This window comes from Tinamus guttatus, unplaced genomic scaffold (genome assembly GCF_059628265.1).
Source record: "Tinamus guttatus ecotype Peru unplaced genomic scaffold, ASM5962826v1 Tinamus_guttatus_pri_ptg000202l, whole genome shotgun sequence".
Taxonomy (NCBI): Eukaryota; Metazoa; Chordata; class Aves; order Tinamiformes; family Tinamidae; genus Tinamus; species Tinamus guttatus.
This window is the reverse complement of record NW_028288736.1, coordinates 2,591,072-2,611,470: the sequence shown is the minus strand read 5'-3', so window position 1 is coordinate 2,611,470 and position 20,399 is coordinate 2,591,072. Positions and strand designations below refer to the sequence as shown.

General features: G+C 37.6%; 1 protein-coding gene across 1 annotated transcript in view; it reads right to left on the bottom strand.

Moving 5' to 3' along the window:
• COL25A1 (collagen type XXV alpha 1 chain) overlaps window positions 1-20,399 on the bottom strand; it is a 64,529-nt gene that overhangs the window by 41,115 nt on the left and 3,015 nt on the right. Inside the window, exons 3-8 of the mRNA XM_010226093.2 lie at window positions 15,187-15,240; window positions 13,523-13,549; window positions 11,860-11,904; window positions 7,782-7,814; window positions 7,592-7,627; window positions 3,603-3,647 (exon numbers count right to left, since the gene is read on the bottom strand). Coding sequence (XP_010224395.2) covers window positions 3,603-3,647; window positions 7,592-7,627; window positions 7,782-7,814; window positions 11,860-11,904; window positions 13,523-13,549; window positions 15,187-15,240 — 240 coding nt within the window. The remainder of the gene's footprint in view (window positions 1-3,602; window positions 3,648-7,591; window positions 7,628-7,781; window positions 7,815-11,859; window positions 11,905-13,522; window positions 13,550-15,186; window positions 15,241-20,399) is intronic.

Genomic DNA, 20,399 nt, shown 5'->3' with positions numbered 1-20,399 from the left:
TCCAGCATGTCACACACAGCTTCATCACTGTCTTGAAATAACTGATTGTGCTTGTGTTTCCTCCATGGCACCAAATGATACTGAAAAGATGAAAAAGAACAAGAGGAACTCCCAAAACATCTGCAAGCACATGGGGAATGAGTCTAGGAAAATAATTTATAATGACCCTGCTGCATACTCTGAATTCAACCATGGTACTTGCATGCCCTTCTGAGGCTGTGATCCATTCAGACTACAATATCACATTCAACCAAGCTCTAGAGGGCTTTATGGAAGGTACATTTATTAACTGAAAAGGGTATTGCAAGTAGCTGAAAAATTCCCAATGATTAGAATTTAGTAATCCTTTAGTTTGGGTACTCTTTCAAGAAAACTGGTCTGGGTGCTTTAGGAATGTTCTGTATCCACAAGAAGATAGATGAGAGTCAGCTGGAAAGATATGGTCCACTGCCTGACATGGCAACTACATTTTCATAGACTGGTTTAATGTAAATAGTGCTCAGGATGTGTGCAGTTATCTACAACCTTTCATCAGCCTGTGACTATTGACAGATTCATTCAGAAGACAGCAAATTTGTTATTCGACTGACAGTTAAAGATTTAAAGGGACTATTATCCATTATATTTAAGACTAGAAGAACTACCTCCTGGAGCTTCCTGACAGTAAAATATGACTTACAACAAAGAACTAGGGGACACTCACAAAAACACTTTGAAATTTAGGCAGAGTAGAGTCTTCATTTAAACTCCAGAAAATATATTGTTTCTGTACCTTGACTATTTGGCTGGGGAACATAGGTTTAAGCTAGGTCCAGTCATCTGCAGACATTAATGCACTTCATATGCACTTTCCACCTAGGGCTAACCACTCAAAACTATTTGGAAAATCTGTTTTTACAACTTAAGGCTGAAGAGCCTGAAAACATGAAAGATATGTTAAATTTCTAGAACATTATAAGATGACACAAATTCCGAGAACATTCTGTAATTTCAACTAAGTAATACTGAAGAAAGATCACAAAGTATAGTAGCAATCCTAATGCTTCTAAACTGCCAGAGATGTCAACAGAAATTTTTGCAGAAGACTTCTGAGAGTGCATGCGTGTGCATGCATAACACAACAGAAAGTTAACAGAATACTACTGCAGTAAAATAATACCAGCACAATGAGAATATGTAATTGCTATGCACTGGAAAGGAGGCAAAGTAGCCACTACCTTGTAAAGAACCTTGTCTCTTTGTCCTGTTTGTACTCAGCTTGGGTCACCACATGTCCATCTCCGAAAGCCTGGGGCTGGACTGCAAAATCCCTGCTGAGAGCTACTATACAGGTATGTGAACATGTGCGAAGTCTCTAAAGCATTTTAACGTTAAGAAAAACAAACACTATGGCAACCTCATACATGCTGTAATGAGTTTGCATGAGGTTTGTATTATTTCTGTTGTATTATACCACCACTGCATATCACTATTAGAGTAACAAAGAAATATTTTAGTGAGTTTTATAAAATTCTGATGGGAACTCTGAAGAAATGTAACAAACAACAAATCATACAGGAAGAAGGAAATCATCACTGCAAATAAGACTCCTTTTAATTTTGTGTAATAACACCAGGAAAACACAAGTAGATTGCAAGCCCTAGTAACGAGATTTTTTCCATGCTCAAGTCTTTTATCTGGTCACTGCTAGTTTCAACCAACATCAGTTTTGCTTCAAATCTGCTCTTTGTCGAAAAAGGTGGGTGAGAAAAGAGGCCAGACTATTTTGTTTTTGTTGTTGATGAATGCTCATATTATTAAGTCCAAACATTCACTGGTTTCTGCTACTACTTCTCCTGTCACAGGCTCACCTTTAAGCTGAAGCTTTTAATATGGGCACCTTAGTTAAGCAGTTTAAAAATGCCTTGAGTCAAGCACTGTCCTCTAAGAATGTTGTAACCACAGATCTGCTCTGCCATCTCCTATCCAAGTTCTGGTAACTTGCTTTACATCATAATATCAAGGTGGTTACCTTGATGCAAAATTGCAATGGAGGGAATTTTGTCACCAAATCACCTAACTCAGCCCAAGGTTTTGAGTAGAAGACAACATTTTCCTAAAGACTTACTACTGGGCTATATTATTCTTCAGAGAACTGCCGTTTTTCCAGTGTATCTCACTGAATTTTGGCACAAATTTTCATTGTGGGCAAAACTCCCACACTTCAGCTACTTTTCACTTCCCATTTTGCCTTCAGTTGTACCTGCTCAGGTGCATTTCTAAGCTTTTTCATCACAGACAAGTAAGGGCTCACAGCCACAAACTCCCCAGACCATATAGTTAAATTTAGAGTTTTCTATTTACTTGTTGATGATATGTATGGATAGGCACGTTCTGCATGAACATGGAATCCACACAGAGCTCCTCCAACAGACCTCCACCAGCAAAGTAAGCAGACCAGGGGTTACTGTGAAAGGTGCTTATGAACACACGGTTTGATTCTGTAAAGAACTTGGCTCCTCCATGATCATCACTAGTCGATATAGGTTTTTTCTCCCAGAAAATGAAAAACCTATTTGGGAACTATATTCTCAGATACTACAACATACAAACTTTAATATGCGCATTCAATTCTTCCTGCAATTTACCAGAACCGCAGAAGGGACATTATTCTCGAATACTGTGGCAATTCACAAGTCTTTTGAGAAAACTGCTGCAACTGTTACATTGCATGAGATAAATCTTGACTCCTACCAAAAGGATGAGGATTTTGCCTTTGGCTTTTACCTCTGTTAATGAAAGATGATATAAACTACTTCCTGGGGTATGCACAGGCCCATGTTGGGATGCAAAGAAAATGTTTCTGAGATTTTGTTCTCTGAAGAATAATCTTTGCTCTGAAAGAGAAGCAACCAATCTAATCAGCCCTCATTCAGGATATCTGCTCTGTGCAGCACTTTACAGCTAGGGCTCAGACTGTGTAAGTGGCTGCAACTCCCACTGCAACCACTTATGGCTAGAACTCAAATCACCACATGTCTTTTGTATCAGCTTACCTAAAGATCCCAGACAAACAGGAAGCCAGTAACTAAACCAGGTATTACGTCAGGCACCGTAGCTAATATTGAATAGAATTTTATTAAAATATTTTGACTTGTCAGTGGAAATCACTACTGTGTAATAGGAGCACAGAATATTCTAGCTGATAGAGGCAGTTCTCTAAAGCCTGTGAATGATGATTATAGTTCTCTGGTTAGAAGCTTCTGTAGACTTTTGCTACTAGAAAGTACTCACCAAAGTGCAAACCAAGTAAAACTTTGCTGACTAACTACCATTATATAAAATTGAAAAAAACAAAAAGCATTATATTAGATTTTTTAAAAGCATTAGGGTTTTATTTCCTAGGCAAGGTGATGTTCTACTGCACACTTTAATTTAAGAAATATTGTTAAAAACACAATGAATTTTCACTGTGAAATCTTCCTGCACACACCCCTGTTCAAAACCAAGAACTTGAATATGTGAACACCAGCACCAGAAGTCCATTTCAGTCACATTCAGGAAGACCCTCCCTCTTTTGTGTGGTGCCCCCCAGGACAACACAGAGACTACAGTTTATTTACCTTTATCCCAGGGAGTCCAGGAAGCCCAGGAAGGCCTGGTTCACCCTACACAGGAAAATTACATAATATTACAGACATTATTCAGTTATGGTTACCCTCCAGTGAGCATCCCTGCATATTCTGCAATAAGATAAAAGAGCACAGATGACTGCTAATCAGCAGTAGGACTGAAATTTTCATAGTGAGCGACTTAACATGACTTTCCTCGCAGTGCATTTAAGAACTTAAATATTTACTGCAAACCCAGGAAGATAAGATGAAACCCAGACTGAAAAGTCAAGTCAGTGAAACCAAAAAGGAAATCTCAGCAACAGCCCTTGCTGAAAGAGGAGAAAACAAGCTGCACTGCTTCGTTTCACACAGTCACTGAAGCTCCCCACTTATAACAGATGCTTAATTCTGTTTTCAGTGATGAACTAGATGTTTTGCTGCATAACTGTGACTTAGCTCCAAAGCAATTCAAAACAGCTTAGCTTGAATTGTAACGTTCAGGTGGGACTGCCTAGTTACAGTGGACCATCATTTTTATAAACCTATTTGCAGCATCATCTCAGTGCTCGGCATTTATCTATGAACAGTGTCATGAAAGCTCGTGGGAATGTACCTTGCTATTGTTTTACTCAGAAATGCCGTGTTCATTTAAAGTACTAATTTAAAAAAGCTACATTACTGCATTTTCAAGAGGAAAATTTGTAACAGAAGTTGAAAACTGAATGTATACATTTTGAAGCAAAGTTCATATTATTCTAAGACAAAAAAAAATAGAAAAACAGCTAAATAGAAAGATATTGCTTAGGGAAATAAAAGGGATGAACAGAAAAAAAATAAAAATAATATGTGAGGAAAACATTATTTTAAGGATTGGAGATTCTATTTTAATATAGAGATGGATTCAGACCAGAACTTGCATCTGAAAATTCTCTGAACTTTCTCAAAGCTCAGCTCCCACTCTGAAGCCAGCTTTTACCGTTATTACAAGTTAAATTGTACTCCAGGTTTCATAAACTCTTGAGCTTTACAGAAATCCAGGGTCCAACTCTGTAGCTTGGGCTGATCCCTATAGATTACACTATTAAAATATTGTGTGTGTGCATACACACAAAAATACATTCATACATTCACATATACATCCAAACATAAACATATGTATACACAATAGACAGTATCCACATTCAAGGCTGTAGTTAAGCCATATTATATAAACTTGAAGAGTTAATAAGATTAAATTCTACCACAAACTGAAAAATACAATGGAGGGTTGGCAAATTCCTATTCCAAATACAGTAATTTTACATGTTACAGAAGGATGTGGTAACAGCTTTTTTGTCCATTTCAGTTACTGCAGAATTTTAACTACTCACACTGCCGAAAACCACAGAAAATAATAATCCACTCTGAAATGATTAAGCTAGAAGACACAGTGGAGGCTGGGGCATCATTTTCGATAGAACTTGATCTGCTGCTGCTGCACTACTTATCTATGCTCTAAAGCTGGAAGTTGGTTGTCACTCTTGCAATAGCGTGAGTCTTTGAATAGCCTCCATTACATCTATTCCTGACCAAACAGTAGCTCCAAAACTTTTCCATTTCTCACCTTTCAGTTTCCTGCTGGAGTGCAAAAGATAAGTGCCAATGACACAGACACTGCAGACATTGTACCATTATTTTTTCTTATCTAACTGGGGAAGGCCCAAGTTTCACTTTCAAGTATATAATTTTGATAATTGTAACTGATAAATCTATTAGTATTGGTACAGTTGGCCACAGTTTAGTCCTGGGTCAGCGCTAACCCCTGTACACACACACCACAAGCATACAGGATCCACCAAAACCAGTTCAAATTCAAAGTAACACAGAACAATTAAAATACTTCTCAAAGATAAATGAAAGAATGTAAAACACAATTAAATCACTATTGCTTCATTGCAGTTAATGCTTTAGATGAATGCATATTGTCTTTTCTAGATCCTCCTTAAAACAAAAGGTACTTGTACACTTTATAAAAAGAATGACTTTTAAAGGAAGAGAGGCTGCATACTAAATCCAGCTAAATGCTGGAGCGGTAAGAGCAAGCTGTTAGAAGTCCTGTGCAATGCAGAGGGCCTGCACAGCCCTGTCATACCACTCAAACACTGTCACAACCCATTTCAGGTAAGTAACACTCAGGTGGGCAGCTCGATAATTATCTGTCCTTAGAAGATGTAGAAGACTGATAAGGAGTAAGTGGAAGAAGTAATATATAAGGAAGGAAGGAGGAAGATACTGGAAGGAAATAGGAATGGGGCACAACAGAGGGAAAAGGACAGAGTGAGGCTGAGGGCAGGGACTGCCTCTGTCCGGGAAAGGAGCCTCTGGCTGGGGTGCATGAGGGCCTCCAAAGCCCAGGGTGGAAGAGTAGACCCGTGGGTGCCCTCTGGACAAGGTGCTCCAAGGGAATTTGCCAGAGATGCTGCTTGCCGTCGTGCACAGCTGGATCCATCCCCTAGCAGGGATCTGTAGTACCCCTGCCTCAGGGAGAAGCCAGGTAGGGCAGATGGGCAAGAAGGAAATCAGAGAGACTTGAAGCAAGTGCCAGAAGTTTATGGGGACAGAAAGGTGGCACACTGGCACTGGTGGGGTGGAGTGCAAATAATATATTAGGCCTCAAAAAGCTGATAATATAAAACCTCTTATCTGTGTAGCCTCTTGCTTATCTGTGTTGCATCAAAGAGATCAAACCTGAGTGCATGGGGATTGGGGGATGCAGCAGCCTGCTCATAAATCACTGCTAGTTTTTGCCTCCACAGCAGCCAGCTAATGAGGGTATGAATGTCAACAGGCTTTTAAGTACATCTTCTAGTTTAATACATAAGCAGAGCACAGTCTTAATGATTCTGTAGATTAGACAGCTTTAAACTACTTTGATCACTTTTTCTGATTAAAAATGCACTGTACTGAAGAAGTGAATTTGCAACCATAATCATCTTTGTTTAGACTGTTACAATTGATCGGAACTATAATTTCCCAGGCAAAATGACTCAACACCTTCTTTTTTTTTTTTTTTCCTCTCTCTTTCAAAAGGCCTTGAGTATTGGATAACTCACTATAGCTGTACTGACATTCCCTATACATTTTAGCTCTTCTCGGGTTTATGTTCTGGAATACCAGAGAAGTCAGCCTTCATCTGACTCTGTCCTACCCTGGCAGCAGTAGGAAATTTTCAATGTTATAAGAGGTGAGAGCGGTGCTGAAGGCTGTAGAAGGAAACCAAGTCCTGTAAATCAGAAATCTGGTCGTGTCACTGTGCCTTCTCTTTGCCCTTTCACTGGCTCTCCCAGGAAAGAGATGGTGCCTCCTGTTCTCCTGAAAGGCAGCTGAAGGTACAGACCTTACTCTGGAGTAATATGGATTCAAAGGAAAAATTCCCCACCTTCAGCTCTTGCTGGATCTATTGGTAAAACCAGCTGCAGCTGTGCAGCACCCAGGGGAATTTCTTCCCTAGAAAGGAAGGGAGCAGAATTACTTGCTCTCTGTCCTTTCAAACACTGCGCACCTCTGTCACTTTGCTTCCCCTTACGAGTATGTATGAGACTCCACCAAAAAGAGTAATAGTTATTTTTTCTTAAGGAGATGCAATAATATAACTGGGAGATTAATATTCAGTCAAACACGCAAGGTTAGCTTGTGATCACTCAAGGAACACATCCATTCTTTGTTAGTTTTACCAGCTGCAACACAGCAGACCTTCCATGCAGAAGTGCTCTGTCTCTAGAAGAGGTGCGTTATTTTAACCTTGCCTTTCATGCTAATTACTATCAGCATTCTAGTGCCTTTAAAACAAAAAATGATCATAAACCAAATGTGGATATTAATTGGCCTGTTAAATTGTTCTGCCTTGGACTCATCCTAGTGCAAAACAGTAGGGAAGTGCCACTGCTAATGTCTGTGCAACAGGATTGATCAAAATCTGACAGAGAGGAAAACAGTAAGAGAACATTTCCAAATAATACCTTTTGTCCGGGCCGTCCAGATTCACCAGGTTCACCCTAAAAGAAAAGAAATGAAAGAGATTACAGAAAATCTGAAAAAAGTAGGGTTAGACATAACATTAACAGTACTTGAAATGTCTGGGGCATCACAAAATAATGCAGAACAGCCACTCCTCTTTTCTCCATACAACTGCTATAAGCACTAAATTACCTTAATTCCTGCAGCAGAAGAACCAGGATCACCCTGATAAAAAAAAAAATCCACAAGAAATAATCACACATATGACATACAAAGATTTTCAGGAAACAAACATAACAAAACATGCAAGGCTACAGCACAGTTATATAGCAAGACAACTATATAACAAGGTTAAGTATATTCTGTGATACTACGTTATTCTTACATAGTTGATATGAAATCCATTGATATGAAATCAGTGTGATTCACAAAAGGAAAAGTCTTGCTTTCAAGAACATGCATAGGGATTTAGTTACATTCATCCAAATACCATAATAATTAACTTTTACAGCTAACAGTTTAGCTACAATAATTGCAGATTTTGTATGCACATACTGCATAAAGCCAGAAGATAGGACCTGCTTCACCAACCACAAAATGCTGAAGTACATTAAAAATCATGTGTTGACATTTACAAAGGCATAAGTGATCCTTCCTTTTAGTCAAATTCTACACATGGCAAGTGTCACGTCTCATCTGACAAAGCTTTCTGTGCTAATGGAGATTAGCCTTGAAAAAACCCAGTGATCTGTGTGTTTACCATTAAGACAGGTCATAGCTCTTTTCCACAGCTCTTCAGCATTTTCATACTGATAGGTTAACGTAGCTAAGTGTGCATGTTACAGGATGAGAGAAGTGTAGTAATCATGTATTCAGGAAAGCTCTGGTCTGAGAAAATACCTGGCTTTCAAAAGATTCTCCTGTGTTTTGCCAGGCTGCCTACATTTGATAGGCAGCGATAGGCACAAGCTCAGAGGATCAGCAAGTGACTTAGCCAGGGAAGCTTTCAGTTCTTCATACAATTTTCACAAGACCTACACAAGTTAAACATTTTACAGGATAATAATGGACACAGTGGAGACAAGACAAACAGAACTACAGTTCATTTTCATGCAAGAAGGAAAACCAATATGGGATTAAAGAAAAAATTATGGTACAGCATGTTCTCAGTGCTTGAATGAGTCGGTTTGGAAATTAAGAATTCAGCAGAATACACATAGAAAGATACTTGGTATTTATACTACAGCAGAAGAGTAGAACAATGAACTCAAGTCTGGCATTAACACTGTCTCCAAGGTAGGGCAACTCAGGAAAGGCGATTTCACTTTTTTTTTTTTTTTTAAGGAACAGGTCAAAACCAGTTAGCCAAGTTCATGTTTTGGAGAGTCACTGAGTGCCACAGGTCAGAAAACAAAGCTACAGTAAGTGCACAAATAGGAACCCATTCCAAGACCAAGCATGAAACTGTTGTCACTTGAGTGCTCTCTCACCATATAAATGAAAATTTAGTATTTATTTCACAGGAACATTATTTTACCTTTTAAAGAAAGGTTTTTAAGTTTTGTGATCTGTGAATGAAATTTGTTATGCATGGCATTATGATTTTGAGAATGGCCTCTTTCTCTACATAAATTTTATGGTTTGTTTCCTGAGCATATATTTATGTGGATAAACATGTCAGATAACAGAACTGGCATCAATCTCATCTCTGAGTAAGAGATCTCTTAAAAACAGTCTTTAAAAAATGAGCAATAAATGTTGCACCCTTCTGCAGGTGTTTAGTTGTCAAAAACTCTCAATACTTATGTACTTATGAATTTACATTATGTATCAAAGGCTCTAGACATTTCAGAGTCACTCAAATACAAGGCACATGTTGTGTAGTAAGGAAAAACAAATAATTTAAACTATATCAAACATGACACATCAATAAAGCTGGTTGTAAGTCAGTCCCTTTTGCTTCTATTAAGACAACTGAAAAGGACCTCACTTTCTGTGCTAAACTCCTGTCCCACTGAAAGACTTCCAGAGTCCTACTGAGCTCCTTTAAAACCCAACATTATTGTGCAGTAGTCAAGGTAAGTCAACTGCTTCGTGAGAATGATTGTGATCCCAGTGGGAAAACTGCAGACACAATATAGAAAAGAATACATAGAAAAAGAAAAGGGCGGGTGGTGGCAGGGCCTACTTTGCATGCATTCTAAATATAAGCGTAACACAGTCATCCTGATTTCCCCTCACATAAACGTGATTAGCAATTACTAGGCAAATTCACGTCTGCCTTATAACATAAATTATCATACAGCAAAAGCTTCCCCTTATGATCAAGAACAGTAAAGAATACATTGCTTGCTTTGTAGTACAAATGTAGTGTAATGACACGAAGATTAATGCTCCTTCCTAAATTATCTTTCAAAATGCATCCTCCTAAGCTCCCTACTGAAGTGCTGTTGGCAGAGTTATCTTTCAGAAACATTATGCTGTAGCTTTTCTAGAAGATCTGGATGTTTTTTCTGCCTGGCAGATCGTCTTGCAGGCAAGAAAAAAAAACAAGGAGAAAAAAAATGAAAGTCAAGTAAGTAAGCACAGTCCTGCTTCCTCTGTCCTGAAAACTCACGCAGCAGATGCTGATGCTAGCCTGTCACTGCTAAAGCAAAGGACTCCACGCAAATAGCATGCATTTCCATCCCATCTCTGACATTACAAGAAGCCTGCAGTAGATGAGACACTTCTGAATTACAGAAATCTAACGAATGTATTGATGTTATAAAAAGCCTTATGGTGACCTATACTTTCTACAAGATGATCCCAAACAGATTGCTGAACCATTTAAAGTTCCACACAGAAATATAACGCTATACTCAGGAAGAAAGGCTTTTCCACTGAAAGAGGGAGAATATTTTTAGTTCCTTAAACAAGACCCCAGGCAGGGAAATGTGAGCACTGCAGACCATAGCGCAGGATGGGCTCTACGGATAGATGCCTGCCCACTCACAGCTGATGAAGAAGAAAAGCAGCAAGCAAAGCCTCACTAGACTTACCAGGGAGATTATAAATTTTTCATTTACTTGCATCAAGGACTATCTGTCTGACAACAATCTCACATATGCCTAGCGATTATATTCTTAAATCACATAAAAATAGATCAAGAAGACATTTATCTGCACATAACCTTCCAAGTTCTTAAAACTTCCATCTGGGTTAGTAAGTATGACTGCAGATTACATACTATTTAAATTAACTCTGGGCCCTCAAACAACATATTATTCTTAAATCTAATGTCTATTTTTAACTGTTGATCTTAGTCTATGCCCCATAATACCTTTGTGTTATTGAATTCATAGCTTTCCTGTTTCCATATGATAGCACCAGAGAGGTCTAATTGCCGGGCCAACCAGAATTTTGATTAATTTACCAAAAATTTCCCCTTACACTACTCTGAAGTCAGTTGAAGTTAGTCAGTTATGTAATTAAACAGGCAGGAGATAAAGAAGAAATTATTTATACTTCTGCCCCAGTGTAGTAACTAAAATGAGGCAGCAGAGGAATTCCAAAATAATACTAATAAGCTATGTAGAACTTTTACACAAAAATACACATTAAGAATACATAAACTTATATTGTCACCAAAGACCACTATGAGTGACCCTGTCTTTCTGTACAACAAAGGTTTTGCTCTGACTTTGCTTAAATAAGGTTTAAGACTTACATGAATTAAAGTACATTTAAAAATACAAGCTCATTTTATTTTTTTTTTCCTCTACAATATAGAATAAGCACATAAAATTTTTGCAATGTCTATTCTTTAGTGAATTCTGTCCAGCAGAAAATGTGTGAGGATGTTAGCTACAGCTACACCATATTTCTGGCCCCTTCCTTGGAAAGGAACACAGAACAGGCAATGCTTTCAGTGAGGGTGTAGCACAAAACAACTGAACTCCCCAGAGGCAGTACAAACTGCCTAGTAAGTTGTACTCCAGGTTGCTGTACAAGATGCATTCCACAGAGAGCAGCACTGATTAGAGCTGTGCTCGTGTGTCCTGAACCAAGGCTGCTGCTGCAGAGAGTCAGGAACTTCATGCTTAGTTAGATGAAAGAGTCACATTTTCTCTGTTGTTCACAGTATGAACTTGTCCCAAATCACACGACTCCTTTAAAGGAAAGTGTTTAAAAGGCACATTCCTTTTGATCACATTATTTTTTTCATTAGCTGTTAAGCTGTAAATATGCCTAAAACACATGCTTTCTTTTCTACTAATCAGTAGTCTACCTTTTCTCCTGTGTCACCCTTGGGTCCATTTTCTCCAGCATCACCCTATAATTAAAATACATATTGTTTTAAAATAATTTTGTGTAGACACACAGTATTCAGAGATAAGTCAGTATTCAAACATGATTAGCAAGTTAACTGTACTAATCTGGTAGTTAATCTCCCTGTGATATGCTCAAGAAGGGTAGTTTATATAGCTGCTATATCTTTGCCTTTTTGCAATCTTTCCTATAACTATAAACAATTGTAGAGACTCACAAAAAACATGAACTACCAAATAGCTATCATCTTGTTGGTCTCCAGACTTTTGCAGTCATTATGTTTAAGTGGTGAAGGAATGATTTCATGATGATCCAACATTTAAATTACTAATACATCTTATTTCAACACAACACTTTCACCTAAATGCATCTCATCAAAGCCTAACTTCAGTAATTTTTATTAGGATTGGTGATTTATGATATACACTGTTTCAGTTTCAGGTATTTCCCCATCAATTATGTACAAACTAGGAAAATTTTGCTGACTTTCACCCCTCCAAGAACCACCCAAACAGTAATTACTTGTAAATAAATTCTAGGCCTTATTTATTATTAAAAAATATTATCTGAGCATTGTGTTTTTTCACTGCTTGGTAGGTATTTACTATTGTAAAAACAAAATTTTAAAGAAACTTCCAGGTTTTTTCTATAAAAAAAACAATTTCCATCTATATTAATTCAGCTATTTCAAAACACCAGACAACACCAAAATAAATCTTCAACATAAGAATTTGGACCAAAAACGTCAGTGGGACTTAAGGTTCCTGGGAGGCTCAAAAAATATTTAAAATGCTAAAAATATTGATAAACATTGACTCTAAATAAAAACATTTGAGTAGATCTTGGTGATATACCAGTAGTAGCGGTATTCCAATAACAGTATTTATTCAGTATGTTTCATACTACTCTGAACATTTTAATGTAAAATTCTTTCAGAGGACTTGGAGCTCATTTTCTCTATCATAGTCTCTAACACAACGGAAACTAACAATCTAGCAGCACTTTAATTAAGAGCCTGATGAAACATGAAAACACGCAAGGGTAACTATCAGGAATGTTATTCTGAGTCCATTAGACATGATTCTGCAACCTGAGGGCATTCATAATTAAAGTTTTTAAGGAGAGCCAAAAGATGTTTGTGGTGAAATACCATGATTTTAACAGATGGAAATACAAAAAAATACAATGTTAGAAGTTAGTTATTTGTGCTCCAAAATAAACAATTAAAAGGTTGTATCATCTAGACTCTAGGTTATCATTGCCACCTAATTGCTTGTACAATAGACTACTCCCTGCAGAAAACAGAGCACCAAAACCAAGTTATGAGAAATGAGATGCTTTTTCATTTAGGCAGGCTCATTTTTCTGAGTTTCATCGTAGCTGCGATTAGTTGCATCAACTGTGCAGCCTGTAATGAATGTCCAATGTTGTCCATGTATGATCCCACTGAATTCTGTGAAGTAACTTGTATTAGTATTTTTGACATTAATAAAGCCTGCACAATAGCTCTGAAGTTCCAGGTAGCAGTAATTTTTTTTGTTTGTTTATTTTTAAACTCAGAATCAGTGCACTTGCAGTTCTCCAAAACAGAACAAAAATGAAGGAAGTGAAAAATGCCTTACCTTTTCTCCTCGCTCTCCAGGGTCACCCTGATCAACATAATCAGAGCACAGAAGTCTTAAGTTACTAACATACGAAATTCACAAACAGTAATATGCAAAATCAGGAAACATCAGATAATTTATTTAATATGCAAGACGCAGGAGAGCAGTTGGAACTTGTTTAATACAGTGGATGATTCCCTAACATTAAAGAAGCAATGTCAGCTAATGACTCCAAGCAGAAATCTGATGACACTCTCAAATGAGAAAATACAACACAATACAATTCTCATGAAACAACAAAATCAGTAAGTGTAATAGAACAACCCAATAAACAATACATCTTCAAGACAATTTCAAAAGATAAACGACTTGTACGTAAGGCCTACCTTTCTCTGGGAGAGGGAGTGGAGATGTCCTGTTTTATTCTAGATTAAGCCCTGACAAACAGACATACGTCTTTGTGAAGTGACCTACTAGGACAGAGGTGACTCCTAGGTTCAGTTCTCCTTATTCAGGAAATGTACAAAGGAAATAATCAGAAGGGCAAATGTGAGGGGGAAAGTCTTATGATTCTGTTAATGGTTTAGAAGAAGGAGAAACAAAGCCTTATGCATCTTGAACTAATTCTTTATTGACTCAAAGAGCTCTTAGTGCTCCTACCATTCTCCGTAAAAAATATTTTTTTTTTTTTTTTTTAGAATTATGTTTTAATATTGTAACTAGTTAAATGGCAAATGCACTTTTATACCCCGAGTCTGACCCTGACAACTCATCTCTGCAGTTCTGGCCACTCTGGCTCATCTCTGCCCCTCCTAATGGCTGATGGTCGCTGGGCAACACAAGGAATACACTTGTGAATATGAATTAAACATAGTGCCATAATTTGGCTTTCTCTATAAACAAAGTAAGAAAAGGTTATGCTCCCAAATGGTTTGCTTTCATTCCTTATGGACAAGCAGCCAGTCAGTAAATGCAAAGAGTCTGCCCCATGCCTGTCAGCAGCAATGTGATCCCCAGCATCAGCTGAGCAGTAAATAGGCACCAAAGAGACTCTCGCAGCTGATGGGATTAGAATTCAGTATTATCATTCTAAGGCCCACAGACCTCATCACCTCAGACACAGCAAACCTCCTCTCAAAGTCATCATAATTCTTTTCACACATTCTATTTCACTTGCTAAACATTAAAACAGCAAAACAAATAATTTAACAATGAAATAAAGGTAGAGACATTTTGCTGTAACAAATACAGACACAGACATGCTCCTAACGAGGTTTGTTGTTAACTTCCATAATAGCAGACTCAGCCCTCAAGACTTAACCCTGACATTCGTCAAAGAATTGACCACAGAACTTCTTGAAAAGAAGCCTGAATCACGTTGTAAGGAGTACAAACAAAGCCTTTTAAAAAGGTCCCCAAATTCCCAAACACTTCAAGCATACTGCATTCATTTGACAGTGAATGTGTATGCGTCAGTGCCACTGGCTGGAATTACACATGCACGGCAGAAGAATATGTTTCTTTATGGTGAAGTGCGTAAAGCTTTTTACAACACTGATCATTGGAATGAGCAGATCATTAAAAGCCAGTCAGGATATGAACGCAAATGAGAAAGTCTGACTGTGGTCTATATTCACTCACAGACTGTGTGCTCCTGATGTTACTCCATTTTCAATACTAACCTTAAGCCCTGTGGCTCCCTTCTCTCCTGCTACACCAGGCAAACCTGGTTCACCCTAAAGGCAAAGAAAACAAAAGATGAAGCTAAGGAGGACACAATGAAGTATATTAACAACATTTCACCTACTGTCCCATTTTGGGCAGATAATAATAAACAAAAATTTTAAAAAATTCAGTTTAAGTACTTCATAATTGGGCCCTCATCCACCTTATTTAATCTACTGGAGTAGATTAATTTTAGTCAGCTCTACTGTGTATACAATTCTACAGAGGAAGGTAAAAATGCATGGGTAACAAAACTGCGACTTCTGATTCTGAAAACCTGGCAACTAAGAACATAGTATTTCTAGCAAGTGTGCCAATTGTTTTTTCTTCCCTAAGAAAAAATACCGCAAGAAAAGCTTATCTTAAGTGATTTTGACATTTGTGCTTCTGGTCTCACATAGAAGACAGATGATGGAAAAAATGTTAGAAAGGCCAGTTTCAGAAATGGGAGAGTTTGGAGAGATTTTTTTTTTTTAAATCTAGGTTGCTTGCTTATTTTACATAGTCTAATACAACTGGCTGAAAAGTACATTTAAAAAACCTAAAGCTTTCATTTTTGAGTAACATCAATCCCAATTTTGGATACACTAACAGAATATATATTCTCTCACAATTGCAGTAGTCATAAACAAATCTCCTAAGTCAATCAACAATGACAATTGTTTACTTTTTTTTTCCCCAAAAAAATTAATACTGGTGTCTATTTTTTCAATTTAAGGAGCAAAACACAGACACTTTTTTTTTTTTTTTAAGGAATATGATAAAGAAGTGACTTGAATTTATTAAAAACAACTACAGGTGACAATTAACTGAGTAACACTTTTTATAGAAGTATGTCTCAGTTTCACAAGTAAAGTAACCCTCATCTACACAACCACATTTCACTTCCAGGGAGTATGTTAAAAGGGCATGCAAAAGAAGATCTGAAAAAGCCTAAAGTAGGGTAGTTCTATAAGCCCTTTACTACTATAAATGTATAAAAACTATTTAAGAGTTTAATTGCTAATGTGATAAATGCTAATTAAATGCTAATGTGATAGTCAAATTAGAAACATTACATAAACCCCAGTAATTCATAGCATTCATAGCAGACACTCAGAAAACCATTTTTATAGAGTATTCAAACTCAGTAGATGCAATTTTTCTGCCTTTATACACAACTTAGCAATTTTATGATGAACTGAGTAGTCAAAAGCTACAGCAGAGTTGAGATAAAAGCTGTTTACATCTGCAACAGCAGACATATTTCAATTTTTTTTATTATAAAGGGGCTTTTCTCTCTCTTACTTATACAGTCTCTTTCACATCACAGACAGAAACACTGATTCTCTACAAAATTCCTTTCTATTCTGCTTCTGAATTAGGTAATGGGAATATGTAATATATTATGTCACCATGATTTGGGCTATTCTGTGATATTAAACAAAATGATTGTGATTCTTATGAAAAATAAGTGGGATATTTTCAAAGCTGGAGAAAAATGTTAAATGTGGAACACTAGGGAGATTTTTCAATCCTGAGAAAAAGCTACCATGAAACCTGCAGGAATTAAATAACCATTTAAGTCAGGCCTTGTCGAGGCTCCTTTGTACTGTTAGCAGCTTTGGACTGATACTGTAGGGAGGCATTTGGAGTAAGAGTGGCCAAGGTTTGAAGCTGCTGGAGATTAGGAAGAAGTGCCTTAAAGGACCGATTTGAAAGGCATTGCAAGAAAACTGCCAGTTGACAAAATGAAGCAAAAAGGCCATGTGGATATGCATTTGTTTATCCTTACTATCCTGCCCAAAGGAGTTGTTGTCCCCTTCATTTTAAAAGAACTGCTTTCTGCTGACACTTTCAGGGGCTTCTCTAATCAAAGTCCCAAGCTTGCAATTTCTTCCCAGGTTGATGCATCAGTGCAACAAATGTCAAGATCCAACAGCGTAGCTAGAAAAGCCAGAATAACAGGAGATAAGAATCATTTTATTTTATTTGAAAAAAGGTGAAAACTTCAGGCTGTTACCCAATCAGAATAAATCCCTGTTTGTACCATCAGTCTCATTGCTGACCCGTACATGTCTTCTATAGCCACCTCTGCACTTCTGGCTCTTCATGTCCTGGTCAGAGACATCATCACACTAGAGATGATCTCTGAGAAAATGAAGGACCAAAGGCAGATCTAGGGCAGCACAGAAATGACCTTGTGCTTTTCTGCTTTGGGGGATTATCCTTTTCTATTTCTAAGGGCCAGAACCACAGAGGTTACTCCAAAGTCACTTCAGTCAAACCCACAGCATCTCCTTCACTGTATCATCAGTACAAGGAATCAGAGCAGTAAGATTAAAAATAAGGGCTCAGCACACCAACTATTCTATACTCAACCTTCCGTGTACATTCCTAGTGCACAGTAACAGATCTTTGTGCCAGGGAGCTTCCTTTTCCACCTGGCATATCCTGAAGGCATGGCAGAATCTGCCTTTATGTGCAGACATTTTAACAATCCCATCAATGCCTTAAAGGCCCCCAAACAAACAGAAACCACCCATCAAACAGACCAAAGCCATCCCAATGGTGAGCCAATTCCAAAATCAGTTATAAAGCAAAACGATATCTAACATTTTGAAAGCTAGCAAATTGATAGTTCTTCTCCAACTACATACTTAAACACAATGCTATTTCAGGAATATTGGTCTCAAAAGATCATTTCAGTACTTTGCACAAAAAATATTTTTAAATATTTTTGTTATTAGGTATGATTTATTGCTGATTTTTAATTTTGTCAAACCTTTATTAAAACTAAGGTGTAAAATGCTGCATGTATATTTTTCAGGCCCACATAGGTCTGCAGAAGAGCAAAACTAGAGATGCCATTTAAAAAGTCAAAGACTATACACTGCTGTTCAAGGAATGATACCATGTGAAAGAAAACAAGACATTCCACAGTGCTATTTCATGCAATAATTTTAATTAGGCTTTCAAGCTGGTAAAATGAAAGAGGCTATGAAGTTAAATATCTAACCTTACGTATTTTTCCACTCAGTAGGCCATGGCTAATGTGTGGCTACCTCATGCTGAAGTTTCTCTTTAGTAGCACTGGCGGTGAAGGTGTTCAGCTGCAGAATCAATTGCTTCCTGCACATCACTTCGCTTTCAGATTGAGTCAGGATATGCAATTTTTGTCTCCTGCATAAAGAGTGACTTCGCCTCTAACATAGTCATAGCCTAACTAACAAGTTTAGTCATAGCCTTTCTACGTCCATGAACAGCTGAGTAATTGCCACTCAGGAAAGTGGCTGAATGACAACAAGGGCCACTGCTGCCTCCACAAGAATGGCAAGGCCGGGGACTGAAGCTGTCCTCAGGACACTCCCCTGGCATCCTTCCCTCATGGCAACAGTGCAGCGCAGCACTCGGTGCAAGGTACTGTCCAGCCCAAGCGATGACCAGCCCTCTCTGCACTTCTCCTTTAATCTGCTTCCTACTTGGACCATAGAATCATAGAATCACAGAATCATAGAATGCTTAAGGTTAGAAGGGACCTCTAGAGGTCATCTAGAGGGTTCTAGAGAGGTCACCTAAAGCAGATGGCACAAGACTGCAACTGAGCAGGTTTTGAAGATCTCCAGAGAAGGAGACTCCACAACCTCCCTGGGCAAACCAGAGGAACTGTGCTGTTCAATGAACACTGCAACAATGATGCACCGCAATAAAAATTAATCTGGGTTTCTTCCAAGAATGAAGCCTGTTTACATCTTCAGGGTACAAAGATGGAGTAGCATTTCCATGTACTGCTCAGTGATGTTATCCTTCAGCAATACCGGACTCAACTGACACAGGGACTGGTAGAGAAATACCCTTTAACTTCTATTTCACACAGAGTTGTTGTCTCATGCCTGGACAAACCGCAAAAGGAGGGCCCTGTTTTCACGACATGATGCAGTGTACAGATGGACAATATTAAAATATATGTTTTTTTAATTTTTAAAGCTGAAATTTAAAGTTGATAAAACACATTTAAAGATGCTTTGTATCAAACACACTGCACATTTTCTTTCTTTTTCATGAAAGCTGAATACAAGCAAATGTGTCTGTTTTTTTCAAAAACAGATGTATATGAACTTTACCAAAACACCTTAAAAAATCTAAATCTCCCCAAGCGATGCTTTCTAATCAAATAAATTTTGCACATTTAAGTTATTTCACTGAGGTCCATTTTTATACTCATGTGAGTAAAGTTTCTTACCGTCTACCATTCATGACACAACTCAATGTGGGCACAAAACATCAAGGAAAGATCTCAAGTCTTCAGAGCAAAGTTATTTTTGTAACATTTCCTTACAATTTCTTGTGCGTCATATATAGCTAATCTCGTTTGTTGTTGTTAGGCAGCAGTTAGAACATTTTGAAAATCAGTATTGAATAATATAAATTTTGTACACTATCATTCATTGTTCCTTAAACACAGTGAACGGACTATACTGTAACTTTTTATTGTAGTATTCCCTGTAAGTGTTTCTGAAGTTCAGCATGAATGCTAGTCCTTGTGAGAGCAGTAGAAGGACAAAGAAGGATAATAATGTTTACAGGCAGGGAAGAGCTACTATGTAAACTATACACTGCAGCTCTGCCAACCACCCTAGCAACACTGTGAAATACCCTTGCTGCTTTCCTGTGACCTCTCTTTATGGAGAGCTGTTCTGAACACTGAATCAAGTTGTTGATGACATCGGAACATGATATAAACTTGCTGAAGTTAATATTTCCTCCCAGCCGTGCTTGAGGATTTTTTTTAAATTATTATTATTATAAATTTCTCTGCATTTTCTCACCAATTTCAATTTCCTATTATTTTGCACCTGCGTTTCCAGTGTCTTATTATTCCCTATTTATAGTTTGCATGAATACTGTGCTTGGCACTGTATAAACACCCCATAGCAACCTAACTGTTTACATCACAGGATTGAGCTTACAGAAAATAAGGCAACCCTGCAGAAAAATGTAATTTCTCAATATACTGTCTGAAGTGGTAAACGACCAATGCACATTTCTCTCTGGTTTACATTAGTCATCATTAAATATGAAAAGCGAACCTTCAGTTTAAACAATTACACTTTCACCCTATTTAAGTGAAAAAAAAAAAACAGAAAAAAAAAAACAGGAAAAAAAAAAGTGACTTTGGAACACAAATCGG